General features: G+C 36.8%; 1 protein-coding gene across 1 annotated transcript in view; it reads left to right on the top strand.

The window, feature by feature from the left end:
• The window catches only part of Macrod2 (mono-ADP ribosylhydrolase 2), a 1968760-nt gene that overhangs the window by 1144725 nt on the left and 801833 nt on the right, over positions 1 to 22202 (top strand). Inside the window, exon 6 of the mRNA XM_035446323.1 lies at positions 13290 to 13411. Coding sequence (XP_035302214.1) covers positions 13290 to 13411 — 122 coding nt within the window. The remainder of the gene's footprint in view (positions 1 to 13289; positions 13412 to 22202) is intronic.

Genomic DNA, 22202 nt, shown 5'->3' with positions numbered 1-22202 from the left:
GAAGATGAAGTATGTAAGATGTAATAGAGTATTGAGGTTTGTTCCCCAGGATATAACCTCACCCATTAAGGATTCTAGAAAGAGGTTTATGTGGTGTTCTAGTGACAGTCTAGCCCACGACCTTCTCCCACGGCAGACAGGAAACTGTTGTCTCTGTTCTAGTCTAAGAATGATCTCATTACCTGCCTATTAATTTGTTTCTATTACAGTATCAACTGGACCCCAATCAACTGTAAAAGCCTCCAAACCAACAGGAAGTCAAGCCCCAGGTTTCACTAATCAGACCACCAAAGTTCAAAATAAAAGTTCAAAAGTTTGTTTACAATTTTAAGCAAAGAATTCTAGAGAAAATGAAAGAAGGGTATCTTGATCTAATTTGGGTTGCTGTAATCTATCAAGACAAGACGTTTGTTTGAGTTACAATTCTGGTGACAAGAGTGTTCAAATAGTTTGGTAACTCCTACTTGAGTGATAATACTCCAGAAAGTTAACCAGCCCATATTCTCAATCAGGCACAGGAAAAATAAATGCTTATGTCCTTGCTTTTTTTGCCAGTCTGCTGCTGGCTCTCTTTACTCTTAGACAGTTCAGGGCTCAAACAACAAAACGGTGGTACCCACGTTATGGTGGGTCTAACCACATTGAGAATGGCTCTTTAATTGTGGAGAAAATCTCCTGAGGCAACCCGATAAAGATAATTCCTCACTGGGGCTCCCTCACCAGGTGATTCTAGTCTGGCTGTCATTGACTGTCAGTAGTAAGCAACACCATCAATATGTCAGAAAACATATAGCACGAGAAACTGAAAATAAACCATCAACATCTGAAAATCCATAGATTTAGGAAATTCCTAGACTCACAGTGTCCTTGAAAGAATTAATCAAGGCATATGTCTACAACAGTAAGGTGAGACTGAAGAAGAGTGTGGATGCAAGAACAGTGGGAGGCACAGAAAGAAACAGGAAAAATGTGAAATCCGAGCCCAATTGATTAGCATTTAAAGACATGAATGTACTAATGAAATACATAAAATACAGAAGATCACATAGCAATCCCAGCTAGACACATTACGGATATAGTATTTTAGTAGAGCAGGTGATAATAAAGTCAGTGCTCATCCTGTCCTGCATGGTGGGTACTGCACTTGCTGTTTTCACATGCAGTTCATCATTTATTTCTATAATGAACTTGACAATAAGTAGTGTTCTTATTTTTAGAGTTTAGAAGACTCAGTTGTCATGCAATTATGTCACAAAGGCTTGTATGCTGAACATGTGGTCCGGCAGTTAAGAGTGAATACTGCTTTTTCAAAGTACCTGAGTTTAGTTCCCAGGACTCATGTTTAGCAGCTAATTTCCACCTGCAACTCCAGTTTTAAGAGATCTGACTCCTCTGGCCTCCTCAGGCACTTGCCCTTAAATGAACACAATTTCTCTCTCTCTGACTCTGTCTTCCTCTCTCACGTTGTCTCACTCTGGCTCTCTCACTTGCTCTCTTGCTCTTGCCCTCTCTGACACATTTAATAATTTCATCTGTGGGATTACTTTGTCTCCATGTATAAATGTGACCCCCGTTCATGTCTGGTACATGGAGTCCAGAAGATAGCATCAGTTCAGCTGGTACTAGACTTGCAGCTGGTTGAGGATGCTGCAAATCGAATTCAGGTTCTCTGGGAGGATAGCCAGGGTTCTTAACTACTTATTCACCGCTCCATCCTCAAGAATAAATAATTTTTATAAAACAGTATAAAGGATTGTTGCTTTGCTAATTTCTGACATTATACTTGTGTATTCCATTGACAGTCTTTCCTTAATTGATGGTGTTCTATAGCCTAATTCTCTTCTACTTGTACTATACTTACCTCTCTTTAACAGCATTCATTTGTTTTTTCACCATAATCCTTTCTGGTTGTCTCATCACATCTCAGCCATGGTCCCTTTTCTAACTAAAAGTATGCTTACTGATGAGGCTACATGATGGCATATTTTAGAGAACTGGTCACCAGCATTATTTATTTATTTATTTATTTAGAAATACTTCTTTCTTTTTAAAATACTGATATCCTTTAATTAATTTTTAGAGCTTCCATGCAATGGTTTCATTCCTGGCTTCTAGGTTACTCTGACAAAGCCTCTTAGATTTGTATGGTTTTGTACTAGTGGTTTCCACTAAATAGTGTCAAAGAGGTGCATATTGAGCTCTTTGAATCATGTTCTCCAGATAAATCAGGTTTGAAAGGCTCTGTGGTAGATCAGCTTCCCCTCAGTGATTCTAGGTCAGGATCAACATAGGCAAAAGAAAGGAAAATATATGAAAATCTGATTCAATACTAGAAAATTTGGCTGTAGAGAAATAAGCATGTCCTTCTCTCTTCTCTTCTCCCCTTCTGTTGTTTACCTTTATAGAACTTGTAAGCTCTTAGAAAACCTAACAAATATGACGACAATTTGGATAGCAGCTATCATTCAATTTTTTAATTCCCTGACATCCTCTGTCCTGGAGTCAGTTTTCTTCTGAATCAATTTTGACACATGTCCCTCTTTTCTCCTATTCACCCTAAAATTGCCATCAAAATTTGCCAGCTTCCTTATAACATTATAGAATTGTCTACCTCAATTTTAATGACTGGCTGGGCTCCCTTTAGTAGTTAGTAACTCATTCTACATAGAATGAGGTATGAGGCAATAACACCATGCCATGGTTGCTCTCGGAATTAATGAGCCCAAGGGATCTTTGCTGACTTAACATCACAATATCATGTGGAATCTGTACTTTAATACCTGCTCTTCCCCACTAGAAGCAACTGTCTTCATAGCAATGATAACAGACTTTCATCTTTAAATCCCTGAAAACTCGAAGAAGTATTCCTTCCCCAAGAAATGGGAGGGTAGAACTGTCATGGCCACCACCATGCGGAAGACTCATCCCTTCAAATGCTGAAGATTTCACATAAAACAGTTGCATTGAGTTAAAATAACTTTAACAATCCATATAAAGACAGATGAAATTAGAGACAGATTTTAAAGTTTTTATTTTTTTTCTTGAGCCATAACAGAGGCTGGACAGAGAGATGGACCTTGAACAATGAAAGCAGGATTTCAAGGGTCTGGAAACAGCTTGTGTAATATATGAATGATGGTCTGTCTGGATGTGAGTTGGGACAAATACTAGTATAGAATTGTAGCCCACTAACAGTAAATGACAAATGCCACCATTAATAAATCTAATACATCTGGTTTTCCTTCCATAGATAAAAATAAACAAACAAAAAAGTACTTCTTTGGGTTTGGGATCGAGGTAAAGTCATTCGTGGTATCCCCTTTGCATTTGAAAGATAACTATGACATCTGTCTGTACAGTGCTAATGCCTGATTCCACATTACTCACCAAAGTGCTTCTGGGTAGAATGAATTTGTCCCTTCTGAGAGGTAGGTGGGGTTGTAGACAGATTTGGAGTCTTGCAACAAAACCAGCTTGCTTCTGTTCCTGCTAGAGCACACACCCTTTGTGAAAGTGCCTAATGAAATTGCCATAAATATTTTATCATTTTTCACTCCACCCACACTTCAATCATACTGTTGAATTTGTATAAGTTTCACTCATGAATAATGCAACTTCCCAGGACCAAAATTTGCACACATTCTTTCTTTTAGAAGTTATGTCAATGCAATGTTCCAAGTGTTCTGTTCCAAGTTCCTAAATAAAGGTGTTCCTCAAGATCATGGTGAAGGCCACTTGTAGAGCTGTCCACACACATATGCAGTGCAGATGTCAGATGTATAGGCGCTGGACTGTTCTGAGCTGACCTATGCATTGAACAGTCTCAGAAAGACTCCAATTCATTTTGATGGAGATATAAGTTTCTTATATATAAATATCACCTGCCTTTAAAGAAATGTGGATGGTGCTCCCATTAGTACTTTGAAACTACATATAGAAAGTCAGAGTCCATTTTGTGACTCAAAAAAAAAAAAAGAAACAAAAAACCAAAATCATTCCCTAAAACAAAGGAAATGTATTCTAAGGAAAGCCAATGGAAATGAAGGAAGTGCCACTTTTACAAAACGTGGTTACTTCATTGTCTCTTGCAAAACAAGACAAAGGAGTCACATTGTTTTGTTTTGTTTTGTTGTTTTAATTTCTTTTTTTCTTTTGGAGAAGTCAGTGGAAAGAATCTCATAGTTTTAGTTATAGTACAATGCTGTTGGATTCTTATTTTTGTAATCATCCATAGTGTAGTTCCTAGGTAATGTCTTACTGGCTTTGGGTGGTTCTTTGAAGAAACAGTTCCTTGGTTTTGCAAAACTTCATGTTGAATGATCAGAACCAACACAACTGGATTCCATTGCTTGCCCAGGCTAAGACAATATATTCTACCTCATTGTTTTCTCTCATCCACTGCATCACCTCTGATTAGACAGATAACAATTGGATGAACTTTTATTTAATCATCCACAGATTTACTAATTATCCATTAAGCAACTGTTCCCATAGAGTTCTTGGCTTTGTGGAAAACACAGACACAGTTCTGTCATGTTCCCTGCAGAGGAAGCATGGCAGTACCACAGCAAGATAGGAGATACAGAAGCATAATGCCCCAGAAACAATTTTAAAACATATGAAGTTGTATCTAGTTGCCTTCAATGACAGACAGTGTTGGAATCACTGGGAAATGTCATACTATTTGAAGAAAGAGTCTTTGTAGCCAGTCTTTGAAGAAATGTTAAAAAATCATAGTAGTAATCATCAAATATAAATGTTATCAGAAACCAAAAGAAAAATAGTTGAAAACTCTTTCCTAAGATAGGATCCTTGCTCTCATCTTCAGGGAATCTACATTTTTCCCTGGGTCTCATGGAATGGGAGGAGTATTCACAGACAAGAAGTGCTTATGGACAGGATACTCCTAACTTCAGGACATTTCTGGAACTAGAAAAAAATGATCCACATGGTGAGACTGAGTGGAATACTTGCTTCATAAACTTGGCACTCCCAGGAATGGTGTCACAACCTGTAACCCCAACACTTAGAAAGAGAGACATGAGGATGACTACAAACTCCAAAACCAGCCTAGGCAAAAGAGAAGGTTCCAAGCCAGCCATAGCTACTGATTTCCAAACCCCAGCACCCAATGAAGTGTCATTGTTAATATGTCCTTTTTAATAAAGAAGCAGAATCCATAGGTAAGTGGACAACTGCAGAAGAATCATTCTTGTCTGGGCTTTTGGTGGTTACCGAAAATGGGTACACATTCAGGATCTCAGTGCAAGCCAGTATGATTCACATACACCCCTCAAATATGTCAGTTCTAGCCTTGTCTCTGTGTTCAGAATTGCCCTTGCAATGGAGACTTACACTCATTCATTTTTGCCTACCATTTGCGATTTGCAAAGTTTGTTTTCTCCTTGAATCCTAATACAATACTGTTTTTACATGTCTGTGAAAAGGCAATGTTGCGGTCATCTCTTAAAGCAAACAAAGGCCTTATTATCATCTTCCTTGAAAAAGTGATATTGTCTGTCTGGGCCTCCCTCCCCCTTCATTGGAAGCAATAGAAATGCCATATCTTTGACTCACTTCCTTCTAGGATGTGAGTTGGTTATAAATTGATGTTGAATGTTGAGATTTTGTGGTGAGTTCAGCTTCCCACACTCCCTCCATGACCCATCTCTATTGGATATAACACTATTATAATCTAGATGCCCCTAGTTCCCTGTGAAATGTCAAAGATCCCAAGTGGTTCACTCTAAGGTTTCCCTTTGTACATATCACAATGTGTATTATTTTTAATCCCTATGTATAAGACCTCAGTTTCAAACAGGACACAGTCGCACTAGCAAAGTCAACTTTTTGATGTTTTTGAACAAGGACAGTCTTATATAGATCTTTCATAAGAGGGGGAAACTAATACAAAATTAAAGATGAACTTTGCCCTTTACTTTTCTTTTTAATATAGAAGACATTGGGTATGAAATGACTGAATGGTATCTTATAACCCCACCTTTAAACCTCATAGCTTTGAAATCAAGAAAGTGTAAAACATGTTCAGTATATGATGTCTTAAATATAACAGTGTTAATGAATCTCATTTAAAAATGTGACCGTTCCTTCAGATGAACTTGGTGCATTCTTATGAGCTCCCTTAATGTCAATGCCTCAGCTGAAAAATGTAAACATTGGTTGTCAGCTAATTAGCTAATTGCTTAATCTTAAATATAGGCAGTTACAGCACCAAGAGGGTGAGCAAGGAAATCAGAAGTGATTTGTTTGTTTGTTTGTTTGTTTGTTTGTTTGTTTGTTTTGAGAGAAGGTTTCTCTGTGTTGTTTTGGAGTCTGCCCTGGAACTCGATCCATAGACCAGGCTGGCCTTGAAGTCACAGAGATCCATCTGCCTCTGCTTCTGCCTCCCCAGTGCTGGGATTAAAGGCGTGTGCCATCAATGCCCTGCCAAAAGTGATTTTAAAGAGAAAACTAAAAGCTAAAGGATACCAGATTACAAGTTTATGTGACTGTTAGTTTAGTGTAAATTCATGCAAGAAGTTGGATGACTATAGGCTCCATGGACACAGAAACTCATCGTGCAACTAAAGAAATCCACAAGAATAATCCAAACTCAGAAATCTGATGCAAGGCAAGAGCTGACTAATATTGTCTCTGAAGTCTGCTGCACCTTTGGAAAGATCATTTTATGAAAAATTGATTGTTTCTTGAAATATAATATAAAAAACAAGCTTTGAAAATATTTATATGAAAACACTGACCTATATTGGAAGAAAAAAAAAGCAGAATTTATTTTGTAATGCGATCAGGTGGTAATTCAATTTCCTGTTAACTGAACTTAAAGTATTCTCTTTCAGGTCGTAGATTGGTGTCGCTTATCATATAAATTGGTCAATAAGATTTACAAATAGTGCCTTTAGTGCTTGGTTTTCTGGTCTTATCTCTAGAAAAGGAAATCAATTTAATTCCATGCTCTGGTTTTCTCCTTAAAATTCACTGGATTTGAATATGATTGACAGGGCATGGCATCATTATGCAGACTGTTAGATGGACCGATTATATTTATGAATACAAGAGTGGAGTGAATGAAAGCAACATGTAATTGATTCTATACTTGGTCTGACTGTTCATTAACAGTATGAATGTAGCACAGTCACTCCTCAAATGGAAAACTGATGAGAGCAACCTATATGCGCTCTCACATTTGTTTTAAAATTCATTATGCTAATATTTTTTCACAGAATGTTTTAGCTGCGTTTGTTTTGCCACGCATAAGTCTGATTGAATCTATGTAAATAGCTCTACTGCATTCAGCATTTATTAGGTATTCCACTCACACGTTTTTCAATTTATACTTTTGGAAACGATGAGGGTCTCATCTGCGTACTCCCTTAAAGGCAACCTTCTACCATACCCTCCTTTTCTATGTAGTTCAGACTAATTTCCCAGGATAAATAGGGATGGGGGAGCCCCGGGCTTAAAAACAAGAGCTGATTTATCAACTGATTGATTTCAGAAACAGATGAACAGAAAAGGTTCCATTTGTCTTGCCACACTCGAGTCTGATGAGACACAAAAGGGCCTGCCCCCTCATTTTCCACACCTTTTCAAGGGGCTGCATTGGATATGCTGATTAAATGCACAAATTACATTTCTGTTCTCTTAGCTTTCCTGAGCGAAATGAGAACAGTGCTCAGAGGCTGCTTTTCCTTACTGAAATGTGGAGGTAGACACTCTGGGGAAGGGAGCATCATACAAGGGCTCCCAGAGTCTTAGAATGCTGATTCTATGACCCCGACACCTGACAGTTTCTGTGTCATTCCAGATTCTAGTAAAAAAGAACCAACAAAACTGGGCTGAACCAGACATTGGAATCTACATGCTACAGCCACACCACCATCTCCAAACTTAATATTGTTTGCAATGATTCCTAATGTTCGTCTCAGATTCCTGTCTTGTCTTGCTTTTTTATTGAATCATCAATTAACTCATTAAGGCCAGAGAACTCAGTGATAGAACTAATCATATCAGTCTTTTTAATGGGTTTATATTTTCTTTATACCACAGTCTATAACTGACACAGATGTATATCCAAAACTCACAGCACACAGCTGGGTGTGGGAAACTGTGGATCATGGCTTTTAACATATGTACACACAAAGGCTTTGGTATTCTTCTCATCCAAAGAAAGGGACTGTATGATTCAATTTGAAACAAAGTGTTTTCTCACCTGTGGCAATTGCAACTAACAAAACATAGGGTTAGTAGTGCTGTGTGTCTTCCAAGGTAGTTGCAACCAACAAAATAGTGTTTGGTGCTGTGTAACTTCCAAGACTGTGTTATAAAAGGCACCATTGCTCATGCTCTTGTTTTTGGAAAGATGACCTTGCATGTAAGTAAAATGCTATATGGCTATCAGGCTGTGAGGAAAGGCAGATATACCTACAGAGAATTATGCTTCTCAAACAGAGAATCAATGAAGTCATCAGAGAGAACAACACCCTTCCAACCTTTGCCCACTATATTCTGTTGCAACTAGGTAAGCAACTGCTGACTTGAGCATATGATAGACTCTAAGCCACACTCCAGGCTTGTTCCCTTTCTGAACATCTGAAATCATAAAGACATGTAGTTACATTAAACCACCATGTTTTACAGTAACCTCTTACAGAACTGTAGCTAGCCAGACATTGAATGTATACAAATTGAAGAGTCAAGCAGTAAGATTCATAATAAGCACATAGACTAAACAAATATGCATAAATTCTGTCAATATGTAGAACATATTGGAAACATTTATAGCTAACAATGTTATCTTGTGATAATATATATCTTTGCATTGATCTACTCTTTTGGGCACAGATCTTGAGTCCTTAAACATGGAGGATCAGACTGTTTTCTGCATTGTGCTTTTATCTCTAAAAGTTCTTGACACTTATTTCAAATTCTTTGGCTATTGTGGTAGTTTTGAAATATATTCCATATGACTATGGTGAATGGTATTTGTGTATTATAACTGTATTAAAACTTGAAAGGTAGTTGATACTCATAGAAAAGAAAATGTTCATATAGTGAAATGAAGATAATTAGTATTTCCATTTCCTTAAATATTAAACAGAAACTTGCCCTTTAACTTATACATACCTTAAAATAATATTCTCATAAGAGAAGTAATGAATGGCAACAAAATAAAACCATGATATACCTGATAGACTTACTGTTTTCAATTTCTTGTGTCTTTTTTGTGCTTTTTTCTTAATAACATTTTCATATTTATAATAAAAAGCAGCTTATCTTTGAAACATGAACTAGCAATTGTTGTACAGACAGGATAAACAGGATCTAGGAATGTGTCTTCACAATCCATATCCTATTCTAATAATTTAATTTTCAAGTAGGTAGTTCTAACTTACATAATTTGAACATTATAGAGAGAAATGTGGAACTGGAAAAAGGCTCAGCAGTTAAGAGCACTGGAGGCTCTTCCATAAGACCAGAGTCCAATTCCCAGTAACCAACTGTAAACACTGTACCCAGTTATCTGATGCCTTCTCTGACCTCTATAAGCAGCAGAAACACTTTTGGTGAAAGCATACAAATAGACAGAACATCTATACACATAGAGTTTCTTAAGTATTAGAAAGAGTAAAATAAGCATATAATAAAACATAACAAAACTACTTGGGTTTTTTTGTCCTTGAAAACATAGATATAGATATAGATATTGATATTGATATATACTGTCCCCTGTCCTTTCTCCTCCTCCTTCTTTCTGGGTACCCTAAGGTAAGCACTCTCCTCCAAGACAGCATTGTGAGCACTCCATTGACCAAAGCCTCTAGACCATCAGACATGATAAATCTTTGCTCTTAAAGGAGAAAAGCCATTTCTCTCAGGTATTTGTCACAGCAAAAAATAAAAAGAGATGTGACTGATACAGCCCCCTTTAGCTTTGAAGACTGAAACCCAAAAAAGGAAAGAGTCTCACCCAAGTTCACACAGCTCATAGTAGCAGACTAGGGTCTTCTAAGTGGTAGTGAGCTCTCAGGATTTACAGTTTAATGTTCTGTCTACGTTCCTATCTTTGTGCTGAAGGTCCCTTAGATGCTGCAGCTACCCCTATGAACAATGACATGCATCATTTTGTAATTCTTGCCAGTTATGAAGCATTGAATTTAGAAATTCTAATTTTATTGTCTGTCCCAAAGGATTCACAGTCCAGCCTTAAGATAAAGCATTGCCCAGGATTTTTGCATGCATATGTATCTGCATCTTGTGAAGATGCTATTCTGTTTTGAAAATAGAAATTAATATAAAGGATCTTTGAAATTATAGGAGCTATTTGTTTCAAATTTTTAATTGTAATATATTCAATCAAAAGATGTTAAATGATAGCTAGCCTATGGTATTTGGGATACTTAAAGGAATCCTTGTGATAAAAAATTTGGGCTTCCTAACCATGTTCAAGTACTTTTGTTGTTGTTTTGTTTTTGTTTTTGTTTTTTGTTTGTTTTTAATGGCCACATATCATTCTGTGCTAAATCTGCCTCCATTCTAATGTTAAATACTAATGTTGCTGTACAACACTGAAGAAATGACATCAAAGAAATAGCTGATTTGTTTTATAAATAAGGAAGCCAAGTCAGGGATCCATATAATGATGGCTTACCATGGGTACTTGATCACTCAGAGGTGAAACTGAAGTTAGAATCTATCTCCCTGACTAGAGCTCAATGTAGAGTAGTTACTAATAAGTAAAATGAACAATTAAGATAATGAAAAGAATTTCCCTTGAAGCCTCATATCGATTCATCCTCTGCTTTGTGAATCTGAGAGGTCATTGTGTTGATCAATAATAACACTTGATCTTTGATACTGTAAATTTAATATAGAGCATAAAATACAGGGATCAATATTTTGATATTGGAAAAGCTCATTTGTTCTCTGACTTTTAAATGAAATGGAGAGCTGCAGAAACACATGCAATCATGTTTCAAAAATCTCCCTTAAGTTATGTAGACATTGATGGCTAAAAAAAAGCATAGGAAGGGCTTTTATTTTATAACCACTATGCGTTCTCATAGGTGCCTCCTCAACATTGTTCTTCCCACTAGTTCCTCTAGGACCGTTTCTGTCTTTGCATCAAGTAGGTTCATAGCCTCACATAAGAAGCATGAGTATGTCCTATTGTTCTATTATGTAAGGGGTGGTAGAGAAACCAGGCCTCAACTTGCTCAGTAATAATAAGTGTGCCAAAGTGGCCCTACAACCTTCCCCAGAGCTTAATTTGTGTACCTTGGTCATCTATGAAGTATAATACATGCACAAGTTCTAACAGTCAAACGGATATTGATAATACCATTCTGTAACTCCCTCCTTGAAAGCCACAAGTAAGTTATGAGGGGAAACTAAATGCCTAGAGATGACCTACAACAATAGCTGGTATATCTTTAATTTTGTCCCAGAGAGTCCTAATATTAACTCATATATGACTACACCCTCTGGGATCCTGCCTTTGAGGACTCCGTATTGTTGGTCTCAAACTTTCCCACATTTGTATTCATTAAATGATTTGGAACATCATGGCTGGGTACAAACAAGTAACCACAAGGGATCAAATATAGCATGTCCTGCTCCTCTGGAGTCTAGCATCCATTTAAAAATAGTGGCTAACATAACAGTCCCCGGGAAGTTTATTACATAGGATACAAAGCTTGTATTTCCTGAATATATGTAGTTTATATTGTTTTATTACAAAATAATGATATCATTATATGCTTTGTTTCAGTTATAAAACACAATCTCACTTTATTCTCCACTTCTATGCTGGGGCAGTTCTCACCACAATGAGAACCAGGCCTACTTGTGGAATAACATCAGCATGAGCTCAGTGGTGTAGATTTTCTGCCTACTTTGATCAAACGACATCATCTTTAATATTGTCTGGCAAGAGTTTAAATATTGTTTTAGAATTAATTGTTGAAATCCTGCTTAGAGGGCCTTTCTCAAATGTCATATAATGGTCTCAATATTTAGCAGAGACCAGTAAAGATTTTTTCCCTGCATGGTAGTTTATGGGTCTCAATTCAAATTTTATATACAATTTTAACTGTGCCATATTCCCATTCTTACAAATCACTCTTATTCTTGTCATTGTTAAAACTAAGTGAGACTGATTAGCCAAAGTAAATAATTTCATTTCATTATAATAATCTACTAATATAGATCAAAATTTATCTCTTTGATCAAACTTGATTAGTTCTTGTAACTTATGTCAGTGAAATGTCCTAATTATTCAATTAACATATAAAACTAGGACGACAAAGGTAAAAAGTATTTCAAGTAATTTGGATCAAAACTTCATTTTTTCTAATCTTTTTTGTTTGTTTGTTTTTTACTTTGAAATGAGGATAATCTGATTCTGCAATGCTTCTGAGTTTAAAAACTTCCAAGTGTGGGAACGGGAGCTGTGAATCAAGTGATAACATATGTGCCTATCATGCCCAAGGCCCCCTGCTCAATGCCAGCACTTCCCCGAAGACTCTCTGTGTGTGTAAAATGGGGGAAAATTAGCAGGGTGCTTGAGGTTTACATGCAAAAGTAAAAACTGTGTTTTGAAATTTTGTGTTTTGAAATCCACATGGAGGCTGTAAAGAACAGATTACTCTGAGAGTTTTCATGTTAAAAATAAGCCATGAACCATCAGCCAAGTGTGTGTACATGTTATTCTTCCCAGTACAGCTCATGCTTGTGGAGACTGAACATTTTAAACCTAAGAGTAGTAGTTTGAAGTTTTTCACTTTTAGGATTGCGATTGTGATAAAAATCCTCTTGGTGATATTGTGAAGATCCTCTTTACATTATATAATGTCTTATTTACAAGGAGAATTGTGTCTGGCATTGGATCTTCCTTCCTCTGTCAATTTAGAGGCTCATTTTTCAGGTAATTATTTCTTGGTTTATGTCCCACCAAGGGTTTGTCTTCTGTCAGGGTGCCAACTGTGTATATCTTATATGATGATCTGTCACATTGGACCTGATCAATACCTGTGGAAGAGTTCAATGGTAGTGAAATTCTTTTCTCCAATGTCACCTTCCCGGGAAAGTGGACTTGGTGAGGCTATAGTGCCTGGAATCTTTTATAATGGAGCATTTGTGTCATCAATATTTCTTAGCTTCCCTGTCTCCAAACCCTAACACTAACATCGAAAATTAAAAATACAGCACCAATTGTTTAACAAGTAAACAGTGTGTCACTTATACAGCTGTCATTTCTTTTGCATTTGCAGATGTCATCCATACTGTAGGGCCAATAGCCAGAGGTCACATTAATGGTTCCCACAAGGAAGACCTTGCAAATTGCTATCAATCATCCTTGAAGCTGGTGAAAGAAAATAACCTCCGATCAGTTGTAAGTACTTCGGAATTCTTTGTTTTGCATTCCTTCTCAGTCTTTGTGCAAAGAAAATAGCCTGTGCTGAGTTTATCATAATATTGTACATTTCTTTTACCTTGGCAATGTGTGCATAAGGTTAGTACTGTCTAACCTTTTTTGCCTGTGTGAGCATATGTGCATATCTACCTATGCATCTTCATATTCAATTCACTTTCAGAGGCTTATTCCATGTGTTTTTTGTGAACAGTTACTCTTTCAAACTCATTTTACTCCCCATAACCTAACAGTCCGGAGCTAAAAATGGTACACCCTTATGAATTTTATCAAGTTAGACGAGAGAACTCAGAGAATGCATTTCTTATCTATTTTCTTAAAAGTGTTCTGAAGGAAGGTTGACTTTGGAGGTATTTGTTTATTTGCTTTTTTTCAGGATTCCCTGACTTTATTACATCTCAATTACACAAGGAAAATAAAGCTCTGAACATTATACATTATAAATGCCCAATAGTAAGCTAATTTGACCTAGAATAGGTTAACTTGGCTAGGATTTCTGAAGTTTCTAATTCCACAGAGATTGTAGAGTGGGAAAGAAGTTAAACTTTTTTGAGGTCTCAGCAAGCTGAGGAGACCTCATCATTGCTTGGGAATTCACACAAGCAGTGGTTGTTCAGTTTTCAGGGAGAGCATTAAATGTTGCAAACATTTGGAAAGCTACATGTTATTGCTGTACTTCTTAGCGAGGCTGTATTTATAAAGAGACTTTTTCATTGTCACATGCGAAGTTCCCTTGAAATAAGGAGATATTTTACAAGCCAGTTACACCTTATAAGACCTTATAATATTTGCATAATGTTAATATATAATTTAGGTAACCTTTTAATTATTTTTTAAAAATGTGTCCATTTGCAAAGTAATCAGTTCCTAAGTGTGTGTGTGTGTGTGTGTGTGTGTGTGTGTGTGTGTGTGTGTGTGTGTTATATGGTAATTGGCATTTAAGAGTGTGCTGTAGAGGCCATAGCTTCCTCTTATTCTTTGAGATGTCTTCCTCTTATTCTTTGAGAGGAAGGTCTCTTTCTCTCCCAGATTAGACTGGCTGACCACAAACTCCCTGGGATCCTCTTCCCCTGTACTAGAATTATAGTCTGCCCTCATTTCTTTATTGTTGCTATGATAAAATGTCCTAAATAAAAGTTCCTTGATGGAGAAAAGGAACTTATTTATTGTTTGACCTATAAATACATCAATAAGGGAAGTCAAGGCAGGAACTCAAGCATGAAGCATAGAGGACTGCTGCTTGCTAGTTCACTTACAGGTTTATGCTAAGCTAGATTTCTTATAGAGCCCCAGCAAAGGGAATAATAATAATAATACTATAATAGGAAGTGGGCTGCCTTCCTATTTCAAATACCAATAAAGACAGTCCCCTACAGATGTGCTTATGGACCAATCTGATCTGACAATGCCTCAAGTGACACTACCTTCTTAGGTGACTCTAGGCTGTGTCAAGTGTACAGTTAAAGTTAAGTAGGGCACAGACCTACAGGGCTACTCAGCTTTTTACAGAGATTGTTGCTGGTAACCTCAACTCAGGGCTTCGTTCTTTCACAATTGATACTCGACCCACTGAACTTTTTTCACAGCCCCAAGAAGCTGTTATCAGAAGAGAAAGTTGAAATTCAAAAAGTGGAGAAAGGTGTAAAACCCACAGTTAATTTGATCTCTATAAGAAAAGCAAAGCAAATGTATATTTGGGAATAATAAATAAATGTCAATATGAATAGTTCATTTTTCAAGCAAGGGACTACAGTGCCTGTAAAATGGATATCCATATGAGACTACATCTTGGAATATATATATATATATATATATATATATATATATATATATATATATATGCTAGTAAATTTATCGGTACTTCTAATGATAACTTTTTTAAAAGGAAAATCAACAAGAGGAGGACACCCATTTCAGCTGCTCAGAAGTGACATTCATCATTTTAATGAAGGACATAAATAATTGTTAGATATGATTACTTTAAGTAAATACATGTAAAACTAAGAATTGCATATTTGGATAGCTAGCTTTTATCAAGCCTTTAGAAGTGTTCAAACAATGCTCTGGTCTGGTCATTTTGAGTTTGGACTTAGGTCTACCTTAATATTTTTGAAGATGAATTTGAAGGATTAACAATGTGTTTCTTGAATAAAATTAGCAGGCAATGTTGAACTGAATTTATATGAATATTGGTAAACAAAAATAAAAATGGAAAATATCTAAAGTGAAACGCAATATATGTGGATGTCGATGGAGTCAGAGCAAGTTTGATGAACAGAAGTTTTATTAGAAAAGTACTCACATAATAGAGTCAGTCCCATACAACCAGGTGAACCATGGAACAGAGAGAAAGCCAAATGGTGAGACCCTCATATTTAAAGTCTTGCTACATCACTCTGACCACACCCTAGTGTGCATGGTCTGCTTCACCTGTGCCAGCCCCCAAGAAGGCATCGCTAACATTTCCCCTGCAATTCCCCTTTTAGTCTAAAAGAGGATTAAAACTTAACAGTGTAAATTATCTATCATTAACAATCATAAGGGTGAATTACATAAAATTATAATAATCTACTAATGTTACATCTTAACTATAACTATTCCAACTAAAACTTAAAGTCATCTGAAAGAGATGTCCAAGCTTGACTACCTCCTTCCAAACCCAATCTTAAATAATAGGAAACTAGCCCTAACTAGGTGTCAGCAGTGGGGAAAGGGGGCAGGATATTCTCCATTCTACTTCCTGCTTAACTGGAGTGACAACAGCCTTGTAGGGTCCTGTGGGAAGAAATGTTAGTGTAATGAAAGTCCTGAATGGGTTAACTCCAGTCTGTGTCTGGTGGGAGATGATTGATTGAAGGTCCAGGTTAAAGACCTTATCTTGATTGAATTTCTTGTGTTGATTGAAGTCAGTGCCCCAAGTTCTGACCAGAGTGTCAGTTGAAACAAAGCAAGTTGGTTCCAGTGTATTCGAGGAGGTGTGGCCCATTTTCTTTCTGAAGCGTCCAGGGATTGCTGTCAGGCAGGTCTTCATTGGCTATGTGGGACTCAAACATAAATGTTAGCAGAGAAATGTTTGCTTGTATATGTATGCATACTGAGAAAGGCAACCATGGGAAAATAAGAATTATGAAAGGATGTACACCTTGAGAGATGAAGCCAAGAAAAGACAAATGATAGTCCCTAATCTTCTTTCTATTCTGTATTACATCAATTGGCTTCTTGGTACAATACAGAAACTCTGAAGTTTATTTTAACAACATTCTTGGATTTAGAGGAGGAAAACCAAATCCAACTCTAAAGCCAACATTGGTTTAATTGAATAGGGACTAGGAAATAAGGAGAGAGAGAGTTCTCTCAGAGACAGATGTAAAGTTTACCATATGGCATGTGCTTATGTTTGATGGTTATAGCTACTTTCTCTTCTTAAGTATCTACCCATGCAATGTCCTTTGACTTCTGGAGATGAGTTTTCCTGTGAAGATAAAAGCAAAACACTTCCCTTTCCTTTGGGGGGTTTCTATTTAGTTTATGAGATATACCTTGGTATGTTACCTGTCATTCTTCCTCATCCAGAGGTTTTACGCTTTTGACTCAAATCTTGATTAACTTTGATGGTATCCAAATTTTTCCTTCTCCTGTAGATACAAAGGTGAAACCCCTTCCCCAATGTAACACATGTCCTGGTTTCCATACAGAGGTCAGTACATCTTTGAAGTATACCGGCTACTTCAGTCCTGCAGTTTTTTCCATAGTCCAGTATCTGGACTATGGAAAGTGCTGGCACAAAGTAGGGCTATTTAGCATTTCTTGTGGCAAAACCTTCCATCTCCTAACTGGCTGTGAATTATTAAGAGTTGGTATGGTAAATGCAAATTTTTCTCTATCATTTTCCTGTAATTGTATAGTGAAGAAACAATGTTTTCAGATCAATGACTATGATTGGCCATCCCTTAGGAATCAAAGGCAACAGCATTCCAGGCTGCAGAGTGCTTTTGGCTGAATTATCTTAATGATGGCTCCCAGATCTGTCAGCATTCTCCATTTACCTGACTTCTTTTTGATAACAAATACATGTGAATTCCAAAGCCTGGTAAATCCTTCTATATGCCCAGCCTCTAGCTGTTCCTGTACTAACTTTTCTAAAGATTCTAGCCTCTCAGAGGTCATAGGCCATTGTCCTAACCAGGCAGGGTCATCTGTAATCCACTTTAAGGGTAAGGCCTTTGGCTCCTCTGAAGGCTTATTATTTGTACTTAGTTTCTGTACAGTCTGGATGGTTGGTAATTGTTTCCCAAAACGTCTTACCACATTTTTTCTACCATCTAAAGACTGCATAATTTGTATCCAATATTGGAAGAATATTAATCTGAGTATTCCATTGATGTAATAGATCATTTATTGTTATGTCTGCAACATATGGTTTTAGCCATCCTATCTGTCGTTCTGGTCCAATGAAGACCACCCAGTTAACACTCTGTCGAATTCTAGATAGAGTTCCAATACCTAAAAATTGTACATTCACCTCTCTAAGATGTCATCTCTGAGGCCAGGACTTTTGGTTAATAATAGTTACATCTGCCCCAGTGCACACTAAACCAGTAATAACTTTATTATTAATTCTTACTTTCAACTGAGGCCTCTTATCGTTAATAGAAATTTGCCAAAATATGCGTTTATCATCTCCTCCAGTCACGTTTGATTCCTCATTACTAGCCAAACTTCCATCTAGAGTAGTATCACTTTTTAAAATAGGCAATGTAGTATCTATTTGTCCTGTGAAAGATTGTCCTCCAAGGTGACTAGGAATGACCAGACCTTTCTTGATGTGGGGGCCTTCGAGAGTCCCTTCAAAGCGTTTCCCAATTGCAACAGGTTTTCTTGCATGTCTCTAGTACTTAGGCCCAGCTGGAATGGGCTCAGAGGTGCAGGGCAGAGACTGTGTATGGAGGAAAGAAACCTCTAGGCTGATTGGCCACGGCAGGTGTTGTAGCTGCCTGGAGGTCCTCTCAGCACAAACAGCACCAGAAACTCTGTGGCCGTTATTGCCAAGGGTGAAGATGAAAAATTACCTGGGCGCCAATGTGGCAGGGGAATAAATCCCACCAAAATCCATGACCAACCCTCGGATTCTGAATAAAAATCCTGTGCTGACACCAAATATAGCAAAACACAATAAATGCAGATTGCTAAGGAGTCAGAGCAAGTTTGATGAACAGATGTTTTAATAGGAAAGTACTCATGTGATGGAGTCAGTCCCGTCAACCAGGCAGACCATGGAACACAGAGAGAGATCCCCATGGATGCGACCCTCATATTTTAAGTCTTGCTATGTCACTCTGACCACACCCCAGTGTTCATGGTCTATGTCACCTGTGCTAGCCCCCAAGAGGGCATGGCTAATATTTCCCCTACAAATATCTGTTGAATCTGAAGTGAAGTGCTCAGCTAAATTAATGGCTGTGCTTGTAAATGGTTAACTGGAGGTGATGTAAGTACATGTTCTTTTATTTTTGTTCTCTATTCTTTAATGTAATCTTCCTTTTTATCTCCTTCTCTTGCTTGTTACATCCTTCCCCTCCTCCTTCCCCTTTCTTTCTGAAAAAAAAAAATGGGGCTGCTTACTTCCTATGGTAAATCATGTTCTTATTTACCATGAAATGAATCTGTACACCAAAGTCATCAAATTGGGATTATTTTCAGGGATGGAAAGATGCATAAGCAGGTGAATGTGGCAAGTTGTATATTTTTATTGTACTGTACATTGTATATTTATCACAATATATGCACCAATGTTGTTGTTGGAAGAAACATAGTTGTTAAGATGGAAATTAAACTCAGTTTGAGCATATTTATTTATGGGAATGGAAATTTTTCATAGTCCCTGTACTAAAGAAGACATTGATTGATTCCTGTAACAGCTTCATGAATTTCACAGGGATGAGATGACAGTAGCAACTCAGTGGTTCCTTACATCTGGAAACAGATGCTACAGACACAATATCACCTGTCTCTGGCTATATACTCTTTAGATCTTCAGGTATTTGGTGTCCCAATAGTTCGGTGTCAAATGACTATTTATTTTGGCAGGATAAATTAGATAGTGATATAATTACTGAGCAGCTGACATTTGAAAAGGGAGCGAACTGCAAGAAAAGTTGAAGGGATCTCTCTGAAAGATTTCTGAGTGCAGTAAAGACAAATTGAGCTTGCCTCATAGTTGTTTGAAATAGAGACAATCTAAAGAAACAGAGGGTGGTGTCATAACACCAGATAAGCATCTATAAGTCAGGGAATGATTTTGGTCATTGGTTACACTGTATATGAAATATTCATTATAAAAACCTGCATTTTTTTTTAGTCCAGAAAATTAGTATCAGTTCCTCTCCTCTATTTAGTCTTTGAGAGGGCTTTTACTAACTGTATACCCCATCAGTGCTTTACACAGCAAAAGTGAGAAGCAATAAATCTATGATCAATCTGACGCTGTATTTTTTGTCTATGAGTGTTTGACTAATATTGCCTCATAAACATCATGGAATAGTTAAATTTAGGTATATAATGATTATTTTCCTGACTTTTTGTTTTCTTTGAGATATGTTTCTTGAGATATGTTTTCTTTGTGTATTCTTGGCTGTCCTGGAACTCATTGTGTAAAACTAGGCTGGCCTCAAACTCAGAGATCCGCTTGCCTCTGCCTCCAAAGTCTAGGATTAAAGGTGTACACCACCACCTAGCTTATTTTTCTGATCTTATGATGAAGATTTTTAAATGAAGATTTCAATCTGGCCAATCATTTTTTATGCTCTAGACCTAATTTGTCCAATATATATTTCTTCCAACAAGTACAAATAATAGATTTTATATTTCCCCAAATTTGAACTTACCTTGGGCAAAATTCAAACATATGAAAATTGATTTCTTAATGAATTTGATATCACTTATTCCAATATAAATGATATTGATGAAATGGATAATTCAAATATAAAATAATGGGCTATTAGAAACAAATACAATGATTAAAGAAGACCACAAAGGGCTTAGGCTTTTGGTTTGGTTTTTATGTTTTGTTTTGTTTTCTATAAAACTTTGAAAGTCAAAGGCAAATATAAGAAAATCCCATGTTTTGACATATTGTTAATCTGTATCTCATGTGACCTGGGAAAGGTATAGCCAGGCCAATCGAGTCCAGCTCCCGAATTGCTTTGAATTTTGAAAAAATACTGTGTCCTTGGAAAATTTATATCTAACTCTATATATTACATATTATAACACATATGTATATATAGAGAGAGAGGGAGAGAGAGACTTTTCATCTGCATTGCCTAAAGCATATATGTACAGATTGCTATCAACCTAAATAACCTTTGAAGGAAAATTCTCTTAACAATTAAGTTTCTTTAGGAATATAATATGCCATGGTAAGCACTGGGCATATTCAAGGATTTTGAGACATGTGGGTATTTTTAAGAGCAAAATGAGGAAGATTAAATAAGATACTTAAGAGGCAACAGTCTTTGCCTCAAACAATTAATGACAAGGTGCTGTAGTCCAGAGTTAAGCAGAGCTGGCTGCAGAATAGTTTTGGCAGAATTCTGACTTGAGAATCCAAGTGCCTTCATTCATTCTTTGTAAGGATAGACAGACATGACTCCATTTCAGTGTTAACAGCTTTCACAATATGTTGGTGTTTTGGTGAAACTTCAGGTGTGAGCTGAGTGAGCATTGGTGGTGAAAGAAAAGAGGAAACATTCAAATTAAACAAAGGCTGCTAAATAAAAAGACAGTTGTATCTGCTATCTCCAAATGCTGATCAATATTGATTTGAATTCCATGTTGCCTTTGTTAATTTTTTTGAGCATACAAGTACTTTATGGATTTTCTAAGATTTTCTTGCCTTCTATTTCATTATCACCCTAAGTCTTCTATAGCTGACTCTTACCATTATGTTCATTCTCAGGATCCTAACCTTTTCCATGCTGAAGCATGTCAATAGTTTCCTGTGTCAGCATCAACTAAAAGGCAAAGCTTCTCCTTTGTCACTGATACCATGGACTCACAAAAACTCTGCTGTTGCTGAAATGTAGAACACCCAGTTTATAGTTGCTGAGTGGCAGCATGTAATAAAAAACAGATGCTCTTTCAGAGAGTTGGTGGTAATCAGACTATAAGCCAGATTTTACTTACACTAAGATTATTTTCCTAGGAAATAAAGTTAATAATTGATATATGGTTTAGTGGGTTTATGTGATTATTGGCAGACTACAAAAGGGGTGTTTACTATAATGCTGTATATTGCTGTAATTTTCAGGAGTGTTATTCTAGATAATGTATTAGGTGGGGAAATTATGATATATTTTTACTGTTAAGAGTCACCCAGTGCCAATAGAGATCTCTCAAAAGTAGATAATGTTCCCGTCATGAGTCATAGATCTTGAGAAGTAACAGCTTTTAATGAGAAAGAAGGCAGCCCAGTGCTACCTCTAGGCATGGCAGTAATAAGTGATTTTGGAATTCTGCATTGGTCTCACTCTAGTGTAGGTTTTCATTTTAAGGCGTAGTCAAGTGAATCTTATTTTCTTAGACAAGTTCCCTTCTGAGAGGGTTGCTATGGCAATGAGTTCTCAGCCAGAAATTCTTAAATGTTGGTTTTATTTCATTATCTGAGTTTCTATTACAGGCCACATCAATCAATGCAATCCCTTCTTGAAGAAGACTTTGCAATCTTAAGAAGCTGGCCCTTTAATCCATTACC

This window comes from Cricetulus griseus, chromosome 6 (assembly GCF_003668045.3).
Source record: "Cricetulus griseus strain 17A/GY chromosome 6, alternate assembly CriGri-PICRH-1.0, whole genome shotgun sequence".
Classification (NCBI taxonomy): Eukaryota; Metazoa; Chordata; class Mammalia; order Rodentia; family Cricetidae; genus Cricetulus; species Cricetulus griseus.
Note: the sequence above shows the minus strand (reverse complement) of the source record. Positions and strands in the feature narration are given on the sequence as shown.